The sequence below is a fragment of the Cygnus olor genome, chromosome 1 (genome assembly GCF_009769625.2).
Source record: "Cygnus olor isolate bCygOlo1 chromosome 1, bCygOlo1.pri.v2, whole genome shotgun sequence".
Taxonomy (NCBI): Eukaryota; Metazoa; Chordata; class Aves; order Anseriformes; family Anatidae; genus Cygnus; species Cygnus olor.
The window spans coordinates 155,140,947-155,160,337 of record NC_049169.1 but is presented as its reverse complement, the minus strand read 5'-3'; the positions used below and the strand labels follow the sequence as shown (position 1 = coordinate 155,160,337).

The 19,391-nt window shown below is 40.5% G+C and overlaps 1 protein-coding gene across 1 annotated transcript in view; it reads left to right on the top strand.

The window, feature by feature from the left end:
* GPC6 (glypican 6) overlaps positions 1-19,391 on the top strand; it is an 810,618-nt gene that overhangs the window by 735,441 nt on the left and 55,786 nt on the right. The window contains exons 5-6 of the mRNA XM_040567841.1: positions 319-449; positions 12,308-12,451. Coding sequence (XP_040423775.1) covers positions 319-449; positions 12,308-12,451 — 275 coding nt within the window. The remainder of the gene's footprint in view (positions 1-318; positions 450-12,307; positions 12,452-19,391) is intronic.

Below are 19,391 nucleotides of genomic sequence, written 5' to 3'. Positions count from 1 at the left end.
CTTGGGACAGAGGTCACATGAGCACACTCCAGAGCACTGGCTGCTCCACGTGGTGCAATGCTGTGTAAAATAACTGCACCGCAAGCTCAATAATGCTATGGCAACTATTGTTAATCTAACTTTTTGAGTCTTTATTCCTCTTTCTGTGGTGGCAGTGTAAGGGGAAGCCGTTTTTGCTAGCTAGGGAGCTGCACTGCAGGCATGTTTCATGGTCCTGCTACCATACATCCCCAGGGCTCCTGCTTGGAGCACTTGGTCTGCCTGAGACACCTGAAAGTATCCCTTCTTTAAGGGAATGGCTGCTTTGTGTTTCAACAGATGCTATGCTTCTGGTAGCGGAGAGATTAGAGGGACCATTCAACATTGAATCAGTCATGGATCCTATTGATGTCAAGATTTCTGAAGCCATCATGAACATGCAAGAAAACAGCATGCAGGTGTCGGCAAAGGTACTGTGTGAGTCGCGCCTTCTCTGTTGCTGACTGTCTCAAGCAGGGGGAAAAACTTCTGTACAGGCTTTAAGAAAGATCGTCCAGACCACTAGAAAATGCATTTGTACATTCAATAGTTCTTTAGGCTGCCTTTGAATCCTTGGTCTAGTTAAACATACTAGAAGTTTTTAAAAATCGTGCAACAAGGAGAAAGGTACCATTTAGTAAACTCCAAATTAATAGTTGTAAGAGCTTTGAGGAAAACAGATTTCTGAAAATTAATGGCAGCTCTGTAAGAAAAGTCCTGCAGAGTATGTCTAGTAACTTCTGCTCGTGTCTCATCCATGATTCCCCATATTAACATACTTTTTGATCTGTTTAAGTCAGATTGAAGCACAATGTGTTTGAAGTGAATACAGAAAATGCTCCATTTAACCTCCTTTAATAGCCACTCTGGGGAAATATCATTACATTGGACAGCCTCTGATTAGCAGACCTCAGTTTGATGGAGTTTTGTCTGGAGTCTGACACAAAGATAAACAGAGTTAATGATACCCACAACCTCCTTTCCATTTTTAGTGCATGTGTACACAGATCACTGCCACCCCTGAACCCCGCACTAATAAGGTCCTTTGAATTCAGTAACAGGTGCTGTTAAGCCAGCAGTCAACAATTAATATCTTTTCCTTAATATTCAGCAGTTCACTGCAGTTCAAAATCTAAAGTCAACAGCTTGCCAGGTTCTCTGCATTAGGAGTTTCCACCTGCATTGATCTCTCAGCAGTCAGTTATGTGCTGACCAGAGTGCTACCTGAGTCAGTGAGTTTCCATTGCTTGTAAGGAAGCTTCCATAGCTGGAAAAAATGTGGGGATAAAAGGCAGGAGGCTGAGGTTAATATTATTCCTGCCAGCCCCAAATTAGATGATTCTTACAGTCCCTGTGCTGCAGGATTATAAGGATTTCCTTCAAGATGTTTTTTACTTTCAACCTCCATGAAGTTACTCAGATTTTAAAAGTAGTCTACATCCTGTGCAATGAGACTTTGTTCTGGCAGCAGTGATCGGGGAGTGTATCAGCCAAATATTTTGGGAATCAAAGGCCTGCTTCAGCAGACTCAGTCCTTAACTCAAAAAAGAAACAAAAAATATTTTCATTAAAAGCTCACTAAAGACTCAGGTGTATTTCCTTTTCCTTTTAACTTGCTCGGATGTCACAGCTTTACCATTAGTCAGGAAGCTGCATTTCCTGCCAGAATCCAATGACATCACCTTGGCACGAGCTCATCTCACTACTCATTTGTAATAGAGCAGGCTGTCTGTCCTATCCTTCAGAAATATTTTATTTGCTGTAAAGTTTAATAAATCACAGAAATTTCACTTGTACTCTAAACTTTTTCTTCTATGAGAAATCTTAGCCAATATTTTTTCAAATCTTGAAAAACAGAAATCAAACTATGTCAATGAAATTTATTTTGCTGTATTTTCATAGATAACAGAGCTGTCTGTATTTGAGGTGCTTTTGTATTTTCTGTGCAGACCATTATTCTCCTGAAATGTGATTTCCTTGCTTTCCTAGGCTATATCCCTCTTTTTTCAGGTCTGAGCACACGGAAGTGTTTTATTATTAAAGAGAAGTATGAGAAGGCAAAGTCTTTGGGTTCAGCGCTGTGATCTTCTATGTCTGTCATGTCAGATCTATAGAGATGATATATGAGCAGACTTTGCATCAGTCATCTATCGCCTAATTTTTCCCCTTATACATACTGACCACTTAGAGCTTCAGTGAAAATGACAGATACCTTGCTGGATGTAATGGAGTGCACAGAATGCAATTGCAGACCTAATGCAGGAGAAGAACCACGCTTGTCAAATATTCTGAGACTCTATTCAGAAAGCTTCAGGCAGGGTGCTGAAATCATGCTATTTTCTCTTTCTTCAAAACATTTTGTGTCTTGCATTTGACTGCATCTGCTGAAAATGTGGTGACTAGGAATCAGAGTTATTTTTCCACAAGTCAGTCAGTGCATTTTTACAATGGGAAAATGATGATGCACTAATAATGTCATGCCTGCAACACCCCCATACACACAGATTATTTTTCACCATTGACATGTAGCTTTTTCTACCTGAAAATCTGTCTGATGTCTGGAAGGAGGCTCTATGTTGTATTCAGTAGCATTTAGGACCATTTTGTATATTGTTGTATACAGTATGAATAATATTCTATATTCTTTTCAAAGGAATGGAACAAATAACAACAAACAGCTTCTTTTTCAAGGAAGTCTTACTAATCTCATCCTCTTTGTGGGCAGAAGCCCCAGAGATCGTTTAACCCAATATCCATCCCTCTCCTGTTTCAAATATTTCTGTAAATTGCCCTTTTCCAAAAGTCATTCCCATTAAACTGCACTATCACTTTGTCTCTGTGTTGCACAATGATGCTTTGTATTATACCAGCTAAAACTAGACATTGAAATTTATTTGAGAAAAACATGTTTGGTATAACACAAAGACCATACATTCCTGTGCACATGGATGCAAAATTAAGTGAGCAACAATTTATGCTTTCCAAAATAATAATTGTATAAAAATAAATAAGCATGCTTGTATGTGAATGATGAAGTCTTCAATTTTACACATCAGCAGAAAAATATAAACTTCCTATTTTTTTTATGGTTTGTCCTTCCATTCTTCACTTGATGTAGTACTGAAGATTCTGCCCAATATCTCTTTCCTATAAATATGCATCTCCTATTCAGCACTATTCTTCTGAGAAATCTACAGTTACACTGATAAATAAAATAGGGAAAAGGAGCAGTGCCTGACCTGAGGCCAGACTGATTCATTTCTATACTGCTGAGATCTACCTTCTTTGCAGCCCTTTCATTCTGCAAAGAACAAGTTGTAGCAGTCCAAGAAAAAGCCAATGAGTTAACAATTAATCAGTGGAGACAGTCAGGGCTTATTACTAGAGTTCACATTTTTCTTTCATTTCTGTAGAAGAGACAAACCCTCTGTCTTCCACTCTTGATGGGTACACGTCAATATTGAGACAAAATTATAGAGGTGCCATATGTACCTCTTCTATCTTTGTACTTCCAACCAAGGACATATAGGCTCAGCCATATCAGAATCACAGAATGGTTGAAGTTGGAAGGGACCTCTGGATATCATCTAGTCCAACCCCTGCTGCTCAAGCAGGGTCACATACAGAACATTGCACAGGATCACGCCCGAGAAAGTTTTAAATATCTCCAGAGAAGGAGACTCCAAAGCCTCTCTGGACAACCTTTTCCAGTGCTCTGTCACCATCACAGTAAAGTTTTTCCTCATATTCAGATGGAACTTCCAATTTGTGCCTGTTGCTTCTTTTTCTGTCACTGGGCCACACCAAAATGAGTCTGGCCCCATCCTCTTTACACTCTCCCTTAAGATATTTATATACATTGATAAGATCCCCTCCCAATCTTCTCTTCTCCAGGTAAAACTGGCCCACTTCTCTCAACCTTTCCTCATATGAGAGATGCTCCAGTGCCCTAATCAACTTCATAGCTCTCCACTGAACTCAGTCCAGTAGCTCCATGTTCCTCTGGTACTGGGGAGCCCACAGTTGGACACAGTACTCCACATGTGGCCTCACCAGGGCTGAGTAGAGGGGAAGGATCACCTCCATCGACCTGCTGGCAACACACTTCCGAATGCACCCCAGGACACCATTGGCCTTCTCATCTACAATGGCACATTGCTGGCTTACGGTTAACCTGCTGTTCACAAGGATTCTCAGGTCCTTCTCCTCAGAGCTGCCTTCCAGCAGGTCAACCCCTGTCCTGGTTTCAGTTAGGACAGAGTTAATTTTCCTCCTAGTAGCTGGCAGGGTGCTATGTTTTGGATTAGAATGAGAAGAGCGCTGATAACATGCTGATGTTTTAATTGTTGTAGAGCAGTGCTTACACCAAGCCAAGGACTTTTCAGCCTCTCTCTGTCCTGCTAGCGAGCAGGCTAGGGATGCAGCAGAAGCTGGGAGGGGACAGACCCAGGACAGCTGACCCAAACTGGCCAAAGGGGTATTCCATACCATCTGACGTCATGCTGAACAATATATAGGGGTGGCTAGCCGGGGTGGAGGGGTGGCCGGCTGCTCGGGGATAGGCTGGGCATCGGTCAACGGGTGGTGAGCAATTGCATTGTGCATCACTTATTTCGTACACATTATTACTATTAATACTATTATTATTATTATTATTGTTGTTATTCTTTTCCCTGTCTTAATAAACTGTCTTTATCTCAACTCACAGACTTCACTTTCCCGTTTCTCTCCCCCATCCCAGAGAGGGAGGGGGGAGGGTGAGCGAACGGCTGTGTGGTGTTTGACTGCCAGCCGGGCTAAACCACAACAACCCCCAAGCTGGGTATAGGTTTACTCCTCACAAGATGCAGGACCTTGCACTTGCCTTCATTGACCTTCATGAGGTTCCTTTCTGCCAACTCCCCAACTTGTCCAGGTCTCTCTGAATGGCAGCACAGCCTTCTGCTGTATCAGCCACTCCTCCCAGCTTTGTGATGTCAGCAAACTTGCCAAGTGCAAAATTGTGCTCTATCCCTTCATCGAGGTCATCGATGAATGAGTCGGACAAGTACTAAACCCTGATGGACAACACTACCCACAGGCTTGCAACTAAACTGCACCACTAAGCACTGCACTGTGAGCTCTGCCATCCAGCCAGTTCTCAATCCACTCATCTAACCCACACTTCCTGAGCTTACTTATGAGGATGTCGTGGGAGACAGTGTCAAAAGCCTTACTGAAGTCAAGGTAGACAACATCCACTGCTCTCTCCACATCTACCCAGCCAGTCATTACATCACAGATGGCTAACAGATTGATTTCCCCTTAGTCAGATTGATTTCCCCTTAGTGAATCTATGCTGACTATTCCTGATCACCTTCTTTCCTTCCATATGCTTAGAGATGGCCTCCAGGATGAGCTGTTCCATCGCCTTTCCAGGGATGGAGGTGAGGCTGACTGGCCTGTAGTCACCTGGATTCTCCTTCTTGACCTTTTTTTGAAAACTGGAGTGACACTGGCTTTCTTCCAGTCCTCAGGCACCTCCCCTGTTCCCCATGACCTTTCAAAGATGATCAACACTGGCTTATCAGTAACATCCACCAGCTCTGCTAGCACTCATGGGTGCATCCCATGCAGGCCCACAAATTTTTGGATATCAGGTTTGCTTAAATGATCTCTAAACCAATCCTCCTCAACTGAGAGAAAGTCTTCCTTTCTCCAGACTTTCTTGTCTCTGGGTCTACCTGAGGGCTGGCCTTAACAGTAAAGACTGAAGTAAAAAAGGCATTCAACAACCCTGCCTTCTCTGTATCCTTTGTCACAAAGGCACCCACCCCATTCAGCAGCAGGCCCACATTTTCCCTAGTCTTTCTTTTGCTGCTAATATATTTGAAGAAGCCCTTCTTGTTTTCCTTGACATACCTTGCCAGATTTATTTCTAAATGGGTTTTAGTCTTCCCTGTCATACCCCTGCTCACTCTGACATTGTGCCTATAATCCTTCCAAGTGGCCTGTCCCTTTTTCCACATTCCATATACTTCCTTCTGTTTGTGTTTTGCCAGGAGCTCCATGCTCATCCATGAAGGTCTCCTGCCCCCTTTGCTTGACTTGTCACTCATAGGGATACACTGATCTTGAGCCTGAAGGAAGTGATGCTTGAATACTGACCAGCTCTCTTGGACCCCCCTTCTGTCTAGGGCCATAGCCCATGGCATTTTTCCAAGTAGGTCCCTGAAAAAACCAAAGTTTGTTCTCCTGAAGTCCAGGGTTGCAATCTTACTTATTGCCCTGCTTCGTCCATTCAGGATCCTGAACTCCAACATTTCATGGTCACTGAAGCCAAGGATCACCAACCTCCACATCTCCAACCAGTCCCTCTTTGTTTGTTAGTATAAAGTCCAGCAGCACATCTCTCCTCATTGGCTCATCCACCACATGTGTCAAATGTTATTGTAAATGCTCTGCAGGAACCTCCTGGACTGTTTGTGCCTAACTGCATTGTCCTTCCAGCGGATATCAGGGTGGTTGAAGTCCCCCATGAGAACCAGGATCTGTGATCATGAGGCTACTCACAGCTGTCTGTAAGTGTCCTATAGTGAACAGCCACAACAGTGTCACCCATATTAGCCTGCTCTTTTATCCTTACCCATGAGCTCTTGACTCACTTGTCATCCACCTGTAGGCAGAGCTCCATATATTCCAGATGTTCTCTCACATAAAGCATAACTCCACCTCCTCACCTTCCTGCTCTGTCTTTCCTAAAAAGCACGTAGCCATCCATGGCAGCATTCCAGTCATGAGAGCTATCCCACCACGTTCCTGTAACTGCAATGAGATCAAAGCCTTGCAACTGCACACGGGTCTTTAATTCTTCCTGTTTATTCCCCATGCTATGTGCATTGGTGTACAGGCACTTCAGAGAAGTATTCAAGCATGCCAGTATCGCTGCTGTAAGAGGATATATACCCCATAGTCATATCTCATAGACACTTCCTTGCCTGCTGGAGTTATTCCCACTCGAGTCTTGTTTTGCTGGCTGGGTAGTCTCTGTAACTCTTCCCTTCCCCCACCTTTCCTAGTTTAAAGCCCTTTTCTTCACCAGGTTGGCTAGCCTGTGACTGAAGATGCTCTTCCTCTTCTCTGACAGATGGACTCCACCATCTGCCAGCAGACAAACATGTGTCACTGCATAAAACACGGCAGCTCTGCTCCAAGGCCATTGACTTTTCTTGTTTGTGTGCTGATTGTAGTTGATTATTTCAGCACAGTGCACTTTAGCCAGGTACTATTATGATAAGATCCTCCAGTTCATCCTGAGGCTGGAATCCTTTTCTGTTTTCTTGATATTTCTCTGCAGTCTATATTCAGCACTGGCTGTTTAGAAAGTCTGACCACAAATCTGTAAGCTTCATACATTGCTCATGTTGTGTTGTCGTGTTCCTGAACTGCAGCTACAAGAGGTCCTTATTTTGCCTCAGGGAAAGTCATGTTCCTGACAGCTGCAACGTTTGGAGATGCTTTTCAAAAAGTAGCAGTGGTCTAGAAAGTCAGACCCCAAAGCCCTTCCATCTAGAGGAATCTGCATGCTCTGTATCAGACCTTATTTTCCATGCTCCAAAAAAAAAGGCAAGGACTAAAGATCATCAAAACCAGCTTAAATAGCTTCATCATCTAACACCTGCAGCCATTCTGACAGAGTACCTGTGGTGGTTTCACCCAGCTGGGCAGCTGAACTCCACCACAACCACTCTCTCACTCCCCCTCCTCAAAGGGAAAGGGGAAGAAAATATGATAAAAAGGGCTCAAGAGTTGAGATAAGGACACAGACATCAGTCTCCAATTACCAGCATGGGCAAAACAGACTCAAAATTGGGAGATTAGTATAATTTATTACTTATTACTAACAAGCTACAGAAGTGAGAAAGTAAAAGCAAACTAAAAACACCTTCCCACCTTCTTCTATGTCCTCCCCCCAAGCAGCACAAGGGAAATGGCAATGAGGGCTGCGGTCAGTTGCTAATGTTTCATCTCTGCCACTCCTTCATGGTCACTCTCTCTGCCCCTGCTCCACGTGGGGTCCCTCCCACGGGATGCCGTCCTTCCCAAACTGATCCTGCAGGGGCTGCCCACAGGCAGCAGCTCTTCAAGAACTGCTCCCACATGGCTCTGTACCACAGGGTCCATCTGCTAGGAGCAAACTGCTCCAACACGGGTTCCCCATGGGTGGCAGCTCCCCCTAGATCCCCTGCTCCTGCTTGGGCTCCTGTCCAAGGGCAGTAGTTTTTTGTTGTGTATTTTTTTTCCCCTTTCTTAAACCTGCTCTCACAGAGTCCCAACCAACATTGCTCACTGGCTCAGCTCTGGTCAGCAGCGGGTCCCTCTGGAGCCAGCTGGAGCTGGCTCTGATCTGACATGGGGCAGCTGCTGGACTCTTCTCAGAGAGGCCATCCCTCCTATCTCCCCTCTCCCCACCAAAAACCTTGCCATGTAAACCCAATACAGTACCTTCTGCAAACCAACCACAGAGAGCACAAAAACTCTCAGTATAGGATATCTGAGATGTCTCTTAAGATGTCACCACATTTTAAGAGTAGGTTTTGCTGGGTCTACCCAGACTACTGTAGGCCCTGAGGGCAGCCTCATGTGTTAGTCAGGTTGCAATAGATTTACCTTGGGTTTATCCTGATAACGTCTGAGACATATTATCTTCATTACTGAAATCTCTTCATCATTCTGCAGTGACACATCTTTATTATTTGAACATTATAGTGCCAAAATTAGTGTTCTGCAACAGCTTGATTATTTCTCAAGTAAAAATTTCATAATCTGTATATTGTTACTCATGGCTCAGCTCATATCCAAGATTTAGTCATAGCATACATATACTTTATCCTTATTCTCCTTCTCCCTAAGGGTATTCAGAGTCATAACATATCTGTGCTCTTTTAAATCCTGGCCAAAACTTGTTTGAAGGCCTTCACAATCTTCCCATAAGGTTGACTGTACCATCACCTTTGTTTTTCACTTGAAGTCAAAGAGTAAATCCTACATCTGTTCCATTTCAGCAGCATGAATATTTAGTACCTGACATCTGCATAGATTGCTTGTTCACAAGAAGTGGGAGAAAACTCACAAAACAGCAGAAAACATGCTATAGCAACCATTTTTCTTCAAAACGTAGAAAGTCCCCAATCTGACTGTGTCAGCATAATTATGCCTTCAGTGCTCCTCAGAACACAACATACTGGACTTTTTTCCTGCTTTTTAAACAGTCTGGTTCTATACAGATGTTTGGCTGCCTTAAGTGTTATTTGGATACCATGCCAAGAATTTTGCTCTTTCATAAAGGCTATCCCCATAGCTGAGTCTCCCATTAGTGAGTCTTAAATCTACTTTTATCCAAGCTGATCAATGTGCCATTTTAACCTATGGATATATGTTCCTTTTTGGCAATTACTTCAGCTAAAAGGATGAATGAGCTCCATGACAAAGCAGACTACCTATGCATTATTTATAAGAAGGAAATCTTCATAAAACGACGTCCAAGTTTCTTCTTAAAATAGCCCCAGAGTTTCATATTAACAAAACTTCATTTATCTGTGTTCTTTCCAGAGCCCTGTGCAGGAAAAATATAATGGCACTTCAGGAAAAAATCAATACTATTCTATCTGAAGATGAGAGAGTCAATGGAACAGAGTCATATAGACACTCAATAGGAAACATTGAGCACTAGCACATCTAAATAACAGTATGACTCAAAGCTTCATAGAGTAAAAATTCTTTCTGCTGGGATTCAAAACATTGAGGTCTCACAGGAAAAGAACTCCTTTTTTTACAGTATCTGCTCACTAATCCTGAAGTAGATACCTCCATTTAGAGAGCTTGATAGAAGTAATTCTTCGCTGGCTCTGTTGATTTGATCTCACGGCTTGGTTCGTATTCCTGACCACAGAGGGTTTCTGCTCTTTGTGGCACCCTAGGAAATGCCATCTGAGCTTTAGCTGCAGTTCAGTGGGACATGGTCTCCGATAGGTCCTATGTTAAGACAGTCCTAAGAGATTTCTTGGACATGCTGGGACATCACAGATGATTATAGATGCTGATGTGAGATCAACTGAAGAGAGCTTTTGATCTCTGCTACAAAAGACGGAAGCTTAGATGTTTAGCTCAAATAAAGATGCCTACAAATTCACACCTAAATTTTGGGTTCCTAATTTCAGGTCGAATTGCTTCTCTAAGGTGGACTCCTGTAATTATATATAAAATGTTGTGGTTTTTGTTTTTCTTTTTCTTTTTAAGAGAGTGTATTTATGTTGCTAATTCACAGCATGTATAATGGAACACCAGAATAATTTTCCAGAAATTGCTCAGTATCTCTGAACAACTCTGTAAAGAAAATATTTCATGTGCTTCTTCTCAGGAAGCATTTGTTAATTTCAGGTATCTGCTTAACATTTTCTGTTCTGTCAGCTAATTCCTGGATGCAAATTAGAAAATGTCTCTTTTGCAGTCAAAATGTAGTTACTGTTTATTGTATCCTTGCTGCATTTTTGCCAGATCATTAAAAAGTAGATGATTTCTTCTTCTATGATCTAAAAAAATGCTATCTAATTACCACCTCTAATACTGCCTGGCTGTACATAATTGCGTTCATACAAAACTCCTTACTATAAGTATTTGTATGAAGATAGATACCACAAAGTCTCTGTTGTTTTTTCCAGTATGTCATAAGAAAAATGAAATATAAATTATGCAGACTTATAACTACTCCACATGGTCATACAAATAGCTTAACACGCTCTGTGAAATTTAAGAAGATTCAGTGCCCTCAGTGTCCTTTCCTCTGAGAGTCAAGTTGCATGTTCTGGAAAACTGACATTTGTCTCTATAAGTAAATACCTGATTGCTCAGTTGACCAAAGGATATCTATCTAATATCTATTTCATAGATATCTAAATAAACAGTTATGTTTTCCCTGTACAGCTCATCTACAGTCAGAAGAAATATGTAAACCTTTGTAAGTATAACAGATGTCCCCAACACATATATTTGGCCCTTATATTATCAACCATAATCATGTATAAGTCCTGAACTTTAATCTTAGTTGAATTTTCTTCACAGAGGAAAAATCAGAATCTTTCCTGTTGAAAAATTTAGAACCTTAAAAACTGAAATCAGCTTTCCTAGTTCATTAAATGAATGATTGTCCAATAATCCTCATGACTAAGGAGGCTAGAAACTATTCAAGAACCCTTACACATATGCTCAAACGAGACCAAGCAGAGTTTCATACATAAATTAAAAATCCCAATGTCCCTACAGCAGCTGACTTGCTGGACTTTGAGCCAAAAAAGATCTGGTGGCTGCAAATAAATTTAGAATGAATCAGTTTCTTTTAGCAAATTTTGAATCATTTGGGGCCTCTAAATTAACATCAGGAAACTAGCTAAAAGCTAAATGTAATGAAACCTGAAAGCAACAAAAACCATGGCTACTTCAGGAGAGAAACAATCAAGATGGATAATCCAGAAGTCTAAAATGTAATTGTGTGGATATTCTACCTCCTTTCAGCTAAACAACTTCTGTAAGAGTTCCTCTGGGATATATCCTTGATATCCAGTAGTCAAATGTGTTTTCTGTCTCCTTTAGTATGCACAAGATATATGCTACTGAAATTTCTTTCCAAATGGAAGAATATAAAGAAATCTCATTATTCTGAACATTATTTATATACCTAGAAAACAAACACAGTAGCAGAAGATTGCGCTCTCAACTGCCCACACAACTGCCTTATCCCTCATCCAGGGACAGAGCAGCTAGGGAATTAGAAAGGAATATATTCATAAGACTATTTCATCATTGACTTTTTCTCTGAGACTACAAACAAGATTACCAGGTAGGAATAGATGTAGGTAAGGATTATGAATGAGCTGTGATTCTGATTAAAAACCATGTTTTAAGAAAAGATGAAACAATTATCAACCAAGTTCTGGCACAACAAACTTCATTTTGTTCATTTCCCTTCCTGAACAGATAACAATTACATTGCTTTCAGGTGTTAACTTCTTGAAATAATCACCTTCACGAATTAAGTATTTTAAGGTCTCTATATGTTTTTATACCTTCACTAAGTAATTAATAATGTTTAATTTTTAATCTGAGTCTTAATATGGGACAAGTGCTCTATTCGCTATTAGCAAAATGTCAGTCAAAGCTGGTTTCAAATATATGAAAGGCAGAATAAATAGGGTGTAAAATGCCAGCCTCCCTCTTTTTATGACTCTCATATAACCTAAAATGTCTTTTTCAGGTTTTCCAAGGATGTGGCCAGCCTAAACCAGCACCTGCCCTAAGATCTTCCCGTTCTGTCCCTGAAAACTTCAATACCCGGTTTAGACCATATAACCCGGAGGAGCGACCTACAACTGCTGCTGGCACAAGTTTGGATAGGCTGGTAAGGCAAAGCATACTCCACTCTTAAATAAGTAGAAATGGCTTGGTAATATATGATATTCTCTGGACAATTTTTTAAAAAATAATTTTGTAATCACTGTATATAGTTTCTATGCCAACCGTTCTAGCATTCAACAAATCTTTTTTTCCCCATTGGAAATAGTACAGAATTGTATTCTAAGAGAACAATATAATTCACTTCTAAAGTATTAGAAAGGTTAAAAGACAATAAGCTTTATTTCCATCCGTCCCAAAAAATGACTTTATCAGATAAAACATGAGCAATCATTAATCTTGCTTTATTTATTTAATCATTTCAAAAATAAGACTTTAAGACAAGATTATTTTTTCTACTACCAGCCATTAGATTCACATTTCAGATTTCAATGTTCCTGCTATTTATAAATCTATAGATTTATAGCAGGCTAATTATTATAGCTGCTAATACTGTCTCAGTAATTATCTTGAAGTAAAGCCAAGGGACAAAATTAAAAAGCTGTAAAGAGTCTGAATCAAAACAGACTGTATCGCACAACCTCCACTTGCCATGCTTATTGCTGAACACTTGCACAGCACTGTTCTGTCTCTCAGAAGAGGTTCATATTCAGGGCTGTAGCAAGAGTGAAGGGAGAGGAGGACCCAGCTGGGAACAGCTACTGTTAGCTGGGGCTTTGAGTTTTGGTGAGCTGCCCTCCTGCTGGTGCCAGACAGGTGCTAGCTGCACTGCAGCACCAAAATGTCTTGCTACTGTTCTGATCACAAGTCTAAACTGTCTAGAGGTTTTTCTCAGCTTCAATCGCTGAGCAGACACCCAAATGCACTAATTCAATCAAGACCTGGGTCTCTCCTTGGCACTGTCATTCTGCAAATTCCTTTGACAATCACCACAGTACTTTACAGTGCCAAATCTTTCCAACAACCAATGCTGTAGCCCGTCCATCAATCAACTGTATTCTGTCAATCTCCATTGCAAGTCAAATGAAAAATAGCACATCATTCTAGCCAGGACATTGGATCAGTATGCAGCAAAAAGCAATATTTTTGAGTTCTCTGTTCTTCTGGGAATAGTGTAGCCTATTTATCCTACAAGTAGGAACAGAAAACAAGATGTAGACCTCTCATGTAGACTTAGGTCTCTCTAACACAGTAGATTCATAAAACAGTGTAGCATGTCAGGCTAAAAATCTTGTTTGGTGCAGAGGCCTGAATCTTAACCTAGAATTGGCCAAGATGAAGTGAAAGGTCTCTGTAGTGTGTAGGCTTTAGTCATGCTCTGGACAAAGTTAAAGGCTGCAAAAAAGAGGAAGTAGGAGAAAGAGAACAAAGAGGAAGGCTTGTAGCACAGCTTAGCTTCGATTACTGCTACATTGTAAGAACAGAGCATTTTTGCAAAGAAAAAGGTTTAAAAGACCTTCCATATTCACATAAGGAGAATACTTCTAAACTCATTAATAACCTTTTTAAACTACAAACTTGCAAAATACCAAGCAGCATCCTGAATAAAGCAATAATGTGTCATATGCTGCTGGCCTTTAAAGGCTGTAACTAATGAAAATTGCTAGTGAAGACAATCCTTTATAACTCATAATAACCTATAGACCTTCAAAGGGAAAATTTTATCCATATGATTTAACTAGATTTGTTCACACATTCTTTCATAAATAAATAAATAAAGCTTTGTTGCCATTACTTCATAAAAGCATTACAGTATTTACCTATTTGTCTTTCTTGCTGCTGATATTTAAAATAATAACTCTTCATGCCCTATTAGTAATGTGTGTTGTTATCAAATCCATCTCCAATCAGCAGTGATATATGTGTTATCTCCTTTTGTGTTGAGAGCAACAATCCCTGAAGTTTGAGATGGCCACTGACCTCAGCTGGAGCAAGAAAAGGTTGCTTATGTGGATTAGAGCAGAAGGCTTTGTTTCAGAACTGTAATCCCTTAGCAGCTCTTAGGAAAGGTCACTGCCTGCATCTCACACCAACATGGGTAATTTTATCCAGAAGGATATAAATGTTGTGTTTCTGCCTCATAGGAACACCATTCAACCTGCCTACATTAGACCTTCAGCATTTAATGTGCTGAATCATTCCCTGAATCACATATCTCTCTTCATTAACTATAGACAGAGCCTGGAGGACCAGCTTCAGTTAGATGCTCCCAATCCTTGCATCATTAATAAGACATAAGTAGAATCCCACCCAAAGCAGTTTTCCAGTCTGCACACTGATCATTTTCTATTTCTTACTTAATAAAAATGTACAGCAAGATTTTGATAGTAGTGCCAAACGGTTAAAGCCCCTTTTGATTATTATTGATATAAGAAATATGGAGTTATTACTACCTGCTTTTATGTAAGAGGAACTTTTCCTCATGAGTCAGCTGACTATTCAGTCTTACATTTATGGTTTTAGAAGTCTGTTCTGGAGATTTTACTCATAAAACACTGTCGGGCCACTTAACTTCAAGTTGTCATCACAAGGTTCAAACATGCAGCTACGTAAACCTCAAAAGAAGTGACAAACAATCCTGGTTTCATCTGTCTTTGACAGCATGTCCTTAGAAGTTACCAAGTTTAGAAAATATTTCCTCTGCATCTCAAGAGCATAGTGCATCTGAATCGATTTTTTACCCCTGCTCATATTCCCATTTGTGAGCTTAATTCAGTTGAGCATATTCTATCAGATACGTTGCACAAAGCAGATCTCTCATAAGAAGCCTACACTGAGAACATCAGATACTGAACCCCTCTGAAAATGTGCTTCTTCATGCTTGCCTGAATTTCATAGAATCATAGAATCACTGAATCATTAAGTTTGGAAGAGACCTTCAAGATCATCAGGTCCAACCATCACCCTACTACCAATAGCACCCACGAAAATTTGATTAATCCAGCTATTGTATTCCAAGAAGGGAGGTTTGCCTGCATTACTGTCACAGCATTAGTCTGTAGGACTTAACAAAAAAGAAATACCTCAAAATTAATTGAGAAAAATGTGGGGAAAAAAAAGGAAAAAAAAAAAAGAGAAAAAAAAAAAAAGAAGAAGAAGAAGAAAGAAAGATCCCCCCAAAGTAGGTATAGTTGGATTAAAATGCAGTAGATGTGTTTAGGAAGTCATGCAGAGCTTGAGCTTGAGAGAGTTGTCTAAGCATGGATGTAAAACACCATCTGAGACTCACAGAATCATAGAATGGGTTGGGCTGGAAGGGACCATAAAGATCTAATTCCACACCCCCTGCCATGGGCAGGGACACCTCCAACTACAACAGGTTACTCCCCAGAGTATTGGAAACAGGGGACTGGAAGATACCACACAGGACTAGAGGAGAACAACGTACTTCTGAAACAGGAGTAGGGAGCCAGGTAGAATATGCTGCAGCATCACAAGCAGTTAAATACACCTATGTTCCTGCAATTAAATCAAGTCTTTGTAGCATGGGACCTAAAAGTCAGGCTCTTTCTGAAGTCAATGGAGAGAGACATACATCTTCAGAGAGTGATTCACCCCATCTGTCACAGACACCTCTCATAGATTGGGAAATGAAACGCTCAACTTAGTTATTCACATGTAGATATGCAAAACTGTTTGAGATGCCTTGGAGTATGTGATATCTGGCTGAGCTGGCAGGACGCCCATGCTCTCCTGGACTGGGGGTTGAAGGCCGGGTAGGATACCTGAGAGGAAGACCACTATATGGCATCCAAGAGTGGAGGACAGAACTGAGGCCCCGTTATTCTCTGAAGTCCCTCTTGGGGGATTCAGCTGCATCAGCATAGTCCCCTAATGTTATTTGAGATGCCTATGGTTTTCAAGATGTCCAAATGTAACTAGAAATACTTACAGGAGACCTGTCTGTAAGCAAGACGGAATACATCAAAGCTACTAAATTTACTTTATATGCTCTATATTTAGGTAACTGGATTCCCATCTATTTCTCTGCTGATCATAATACCAGCTAAACTGATTAAATATAGACATCTGTCGTATAGATAGCGATAACCACTTGTTTAGATTTGATTTCTAGATGACCATCTTAGATGTGAAGGTCAGTAGTTTTTTTATTGTTAGCAGAGAGAAATTATGGCCTTTATTCAGTTGTCTAAATGTAGGTTTAGGCAACTGAGTTGAGATTAAATATTTCTAAAGCATGATTCAGCTCATCCTAAAGTACACGTTTAAACCCTTCTCTACCCATCTACTACAAAGTGCCAAAAAGTGACAACCTTAGGCTAAGCATCCAGCAATTGCACCTGAAGTTAGAACAAATACTGTCAGAAACTAAATAACTTTAACCACTGAACTCATCTGCTTCTGTAGAGTATGATCTAAGATTTCTCATTGAAAATCTACTGCTTATAAAGACTCGTTATCTTCACTGTGGTTGCCTGTTTGGTATAACCTGTTTTGTTTTTTTATTTTGTTTCTGGTTTGTTTTATTTTGTTTTGTTTTTCTGTTCCCTGAATCTGTTTCCCTCTTGCTTCCCAGAGGACTATCTGGAGGACAATGCAACATGGTGTAAGCTTTGGTATTCTTATTCTTCACTTTCATTCCCATTTGTCTTTGTACAATGCTGGGCAAAACACTTTAAGTTTCATCTTCACCATCTTTACTTTGTGTGTGTCATGTAGGCTAAAACAGTAGCACTAATTTTAGATTCTAGCTCATTTAATTCTGCCCAGTGCTGGGAGCTGCTGGTTCTTTCCAATATTCTTCTCCTGCTTTAAGGATGTCTCATTCCTAGAAAGGAGTGTATACCCTCAGTGAGCTAAAAGCTGACATAAGTGTCCACGCGATCTCAGACACCACATACACATGTGCAGCAATGCAGACACTCTGCAGTGTCACCTATTTCTGGGGCTTGTGCCTGGAGATAGCACTTGAGCAAAGGAAACGATCTGTCAGGCCATCCTGAGCTCGCTCCCTAGAATTGTAACTGTCTCACTGCCCAGTCTTGGGCAAACCACTTTATGTGAGTTTGATAAAGTAGATTTGATTATACTTTCCAGCTACAGAAATTCTGTGAATTTTAGAGGTCCCTGTGTTTCAAACAAAAGGCTTCCTCAGCAGGGGTTTGGTGCAGCCCAAGGGGAAGGCAGGAACACAGCACTGTGCAGATATGCATCATCTGACTTGCGAATTACCTCAAAGCATTTAGCTTGGACCATTATATCCTGCTTCTTAGCAGGACTAATTAGTCTACAGAGAGCCCCATGCTGATATAGTCATACCTACTTCCTGCATTTGAGCTGCCTCAAGTACCTCTGTATCCACCATGCCATCATACAGCACAGTGCTGCTTTATTTCAGCTGCAATTTCTCCCAAGAACATACCTCAGCCTGACCTGTTTGGACGTGTGTAAAATTATTCCACATTTCCTTTCAGAAGGACATGGAAGCCTTCTTGATTTTCCACAGGGGAGCTGATGCACTATTAACCATATAATGCATAATGCACATGCATGCTATGGAGATAGGCAACTGAGAAATTGGCCGTGGCATTTTGAGGGTGATTTACATTCAAGTACAGTATAGCAGCAGCATAGATAAGTGGATGAGTATGCACCTAGTCTGAAAAATAAACTCTTTCATGCTCTTTACCCTGGGGAGGGGAATATATTGTGTCACACTTTGTAGGAAAATGTTCCTTTATCTTCCCTCCTGTGTTTTTTTTTAAGTAAAAGTAAATGAATTTTCATTTTCTGTGAGCAAAGGACCCTGAAATTGTTATTTTAGGAATATAGTGGGATGTATTTTAAGTGTCAATTCATTCATATTTTTAAAATGTTTTTTACTATAGTATGTAATGATTTTTGTTACAATAAAAAATGCAACAGTAACCCAACAAATCTGTTGTGAACAAATCCTTCCCAGTGTTCCAAAGGTACATGAAGCAGAAAATATAATTCGAGAGAGAGAGAGAGAAAAAAATGCTTTGCATTTTAGCTATGAAAGACTGAAATTAACAAGACAGTATGCCATGAAGACATTGATCTGACTTGCCCAAGGAATCCTCTTGGGGAACTGCCAACAGTGGAGCTTATGTTTCAGTTTTGTAAGAATCCATTTAGTCCAGAGTCTAGAAATGTTAAATATATGCAGTGATACCACAATATTCCTGAGATAGGATGTTTATTCTCCACATTTTATTTCTCAAGAGACCCTAGAATAAAATTCAGCAGTTATAAATCTTACAGGGTTTAAAATATTGAGATGAATTTTTCGAACACCTTCTGCATACAGAACCCGTAGGGAAAGACACAAACAATAAGCCTGTAAAAGACTTCATAGCTCATGAAGTATTGGTCACACTTTTAAGAGTGAAATTAACAGGCTCGTGCAGGTGTTTTAGATGTCCCCTAACTTCCTATAGACTACTCCCCCCACAAGCTTTAGATGCTGTGCTGTTGGAGGTGCCATTTCTTTCTGTGTGTTGTTATTCAGCAAATAACTCCTGTAAAATGCAAAGTGTACAGCTCCTCCAGTTTTAGATTGTGTGTTTAGAGCCCTGTTTCTTATTAGCTGTCTGGATACAACGTGCACAATGAATAAATATATTTTACAACATCTGTTGTAGTCATTAGGTGTCAAATTTAGGATTTGCCTGGTTCTCCTCAAAGAGGTGTTTGCTTAGTGTCAGATTTTGTTTATTCTCAGTTTCTGTGTCACAGCAATATCTAAGTTTAAGTTTGTGCTATCATTTCTTCCTTCCTGGTTAATACCAGTTTCAGGTGCCAAAGGTGGGTGAGTGATGATGGCTGTCAGAACCCTCCTGAGAGACCTGGCAGAGATCTGTCTTTTAAAAAGGCAATATTATTCCATAACCCTGCTGAAGAGTTCTGCATGCTGCTGTCTCTGATGCATTGCATTCTTAATGCACATGAGGCAGTTACTAAGAAAGTGCTTCATTTCAGAGGTTGCCCGTGTCTTCAGGTGG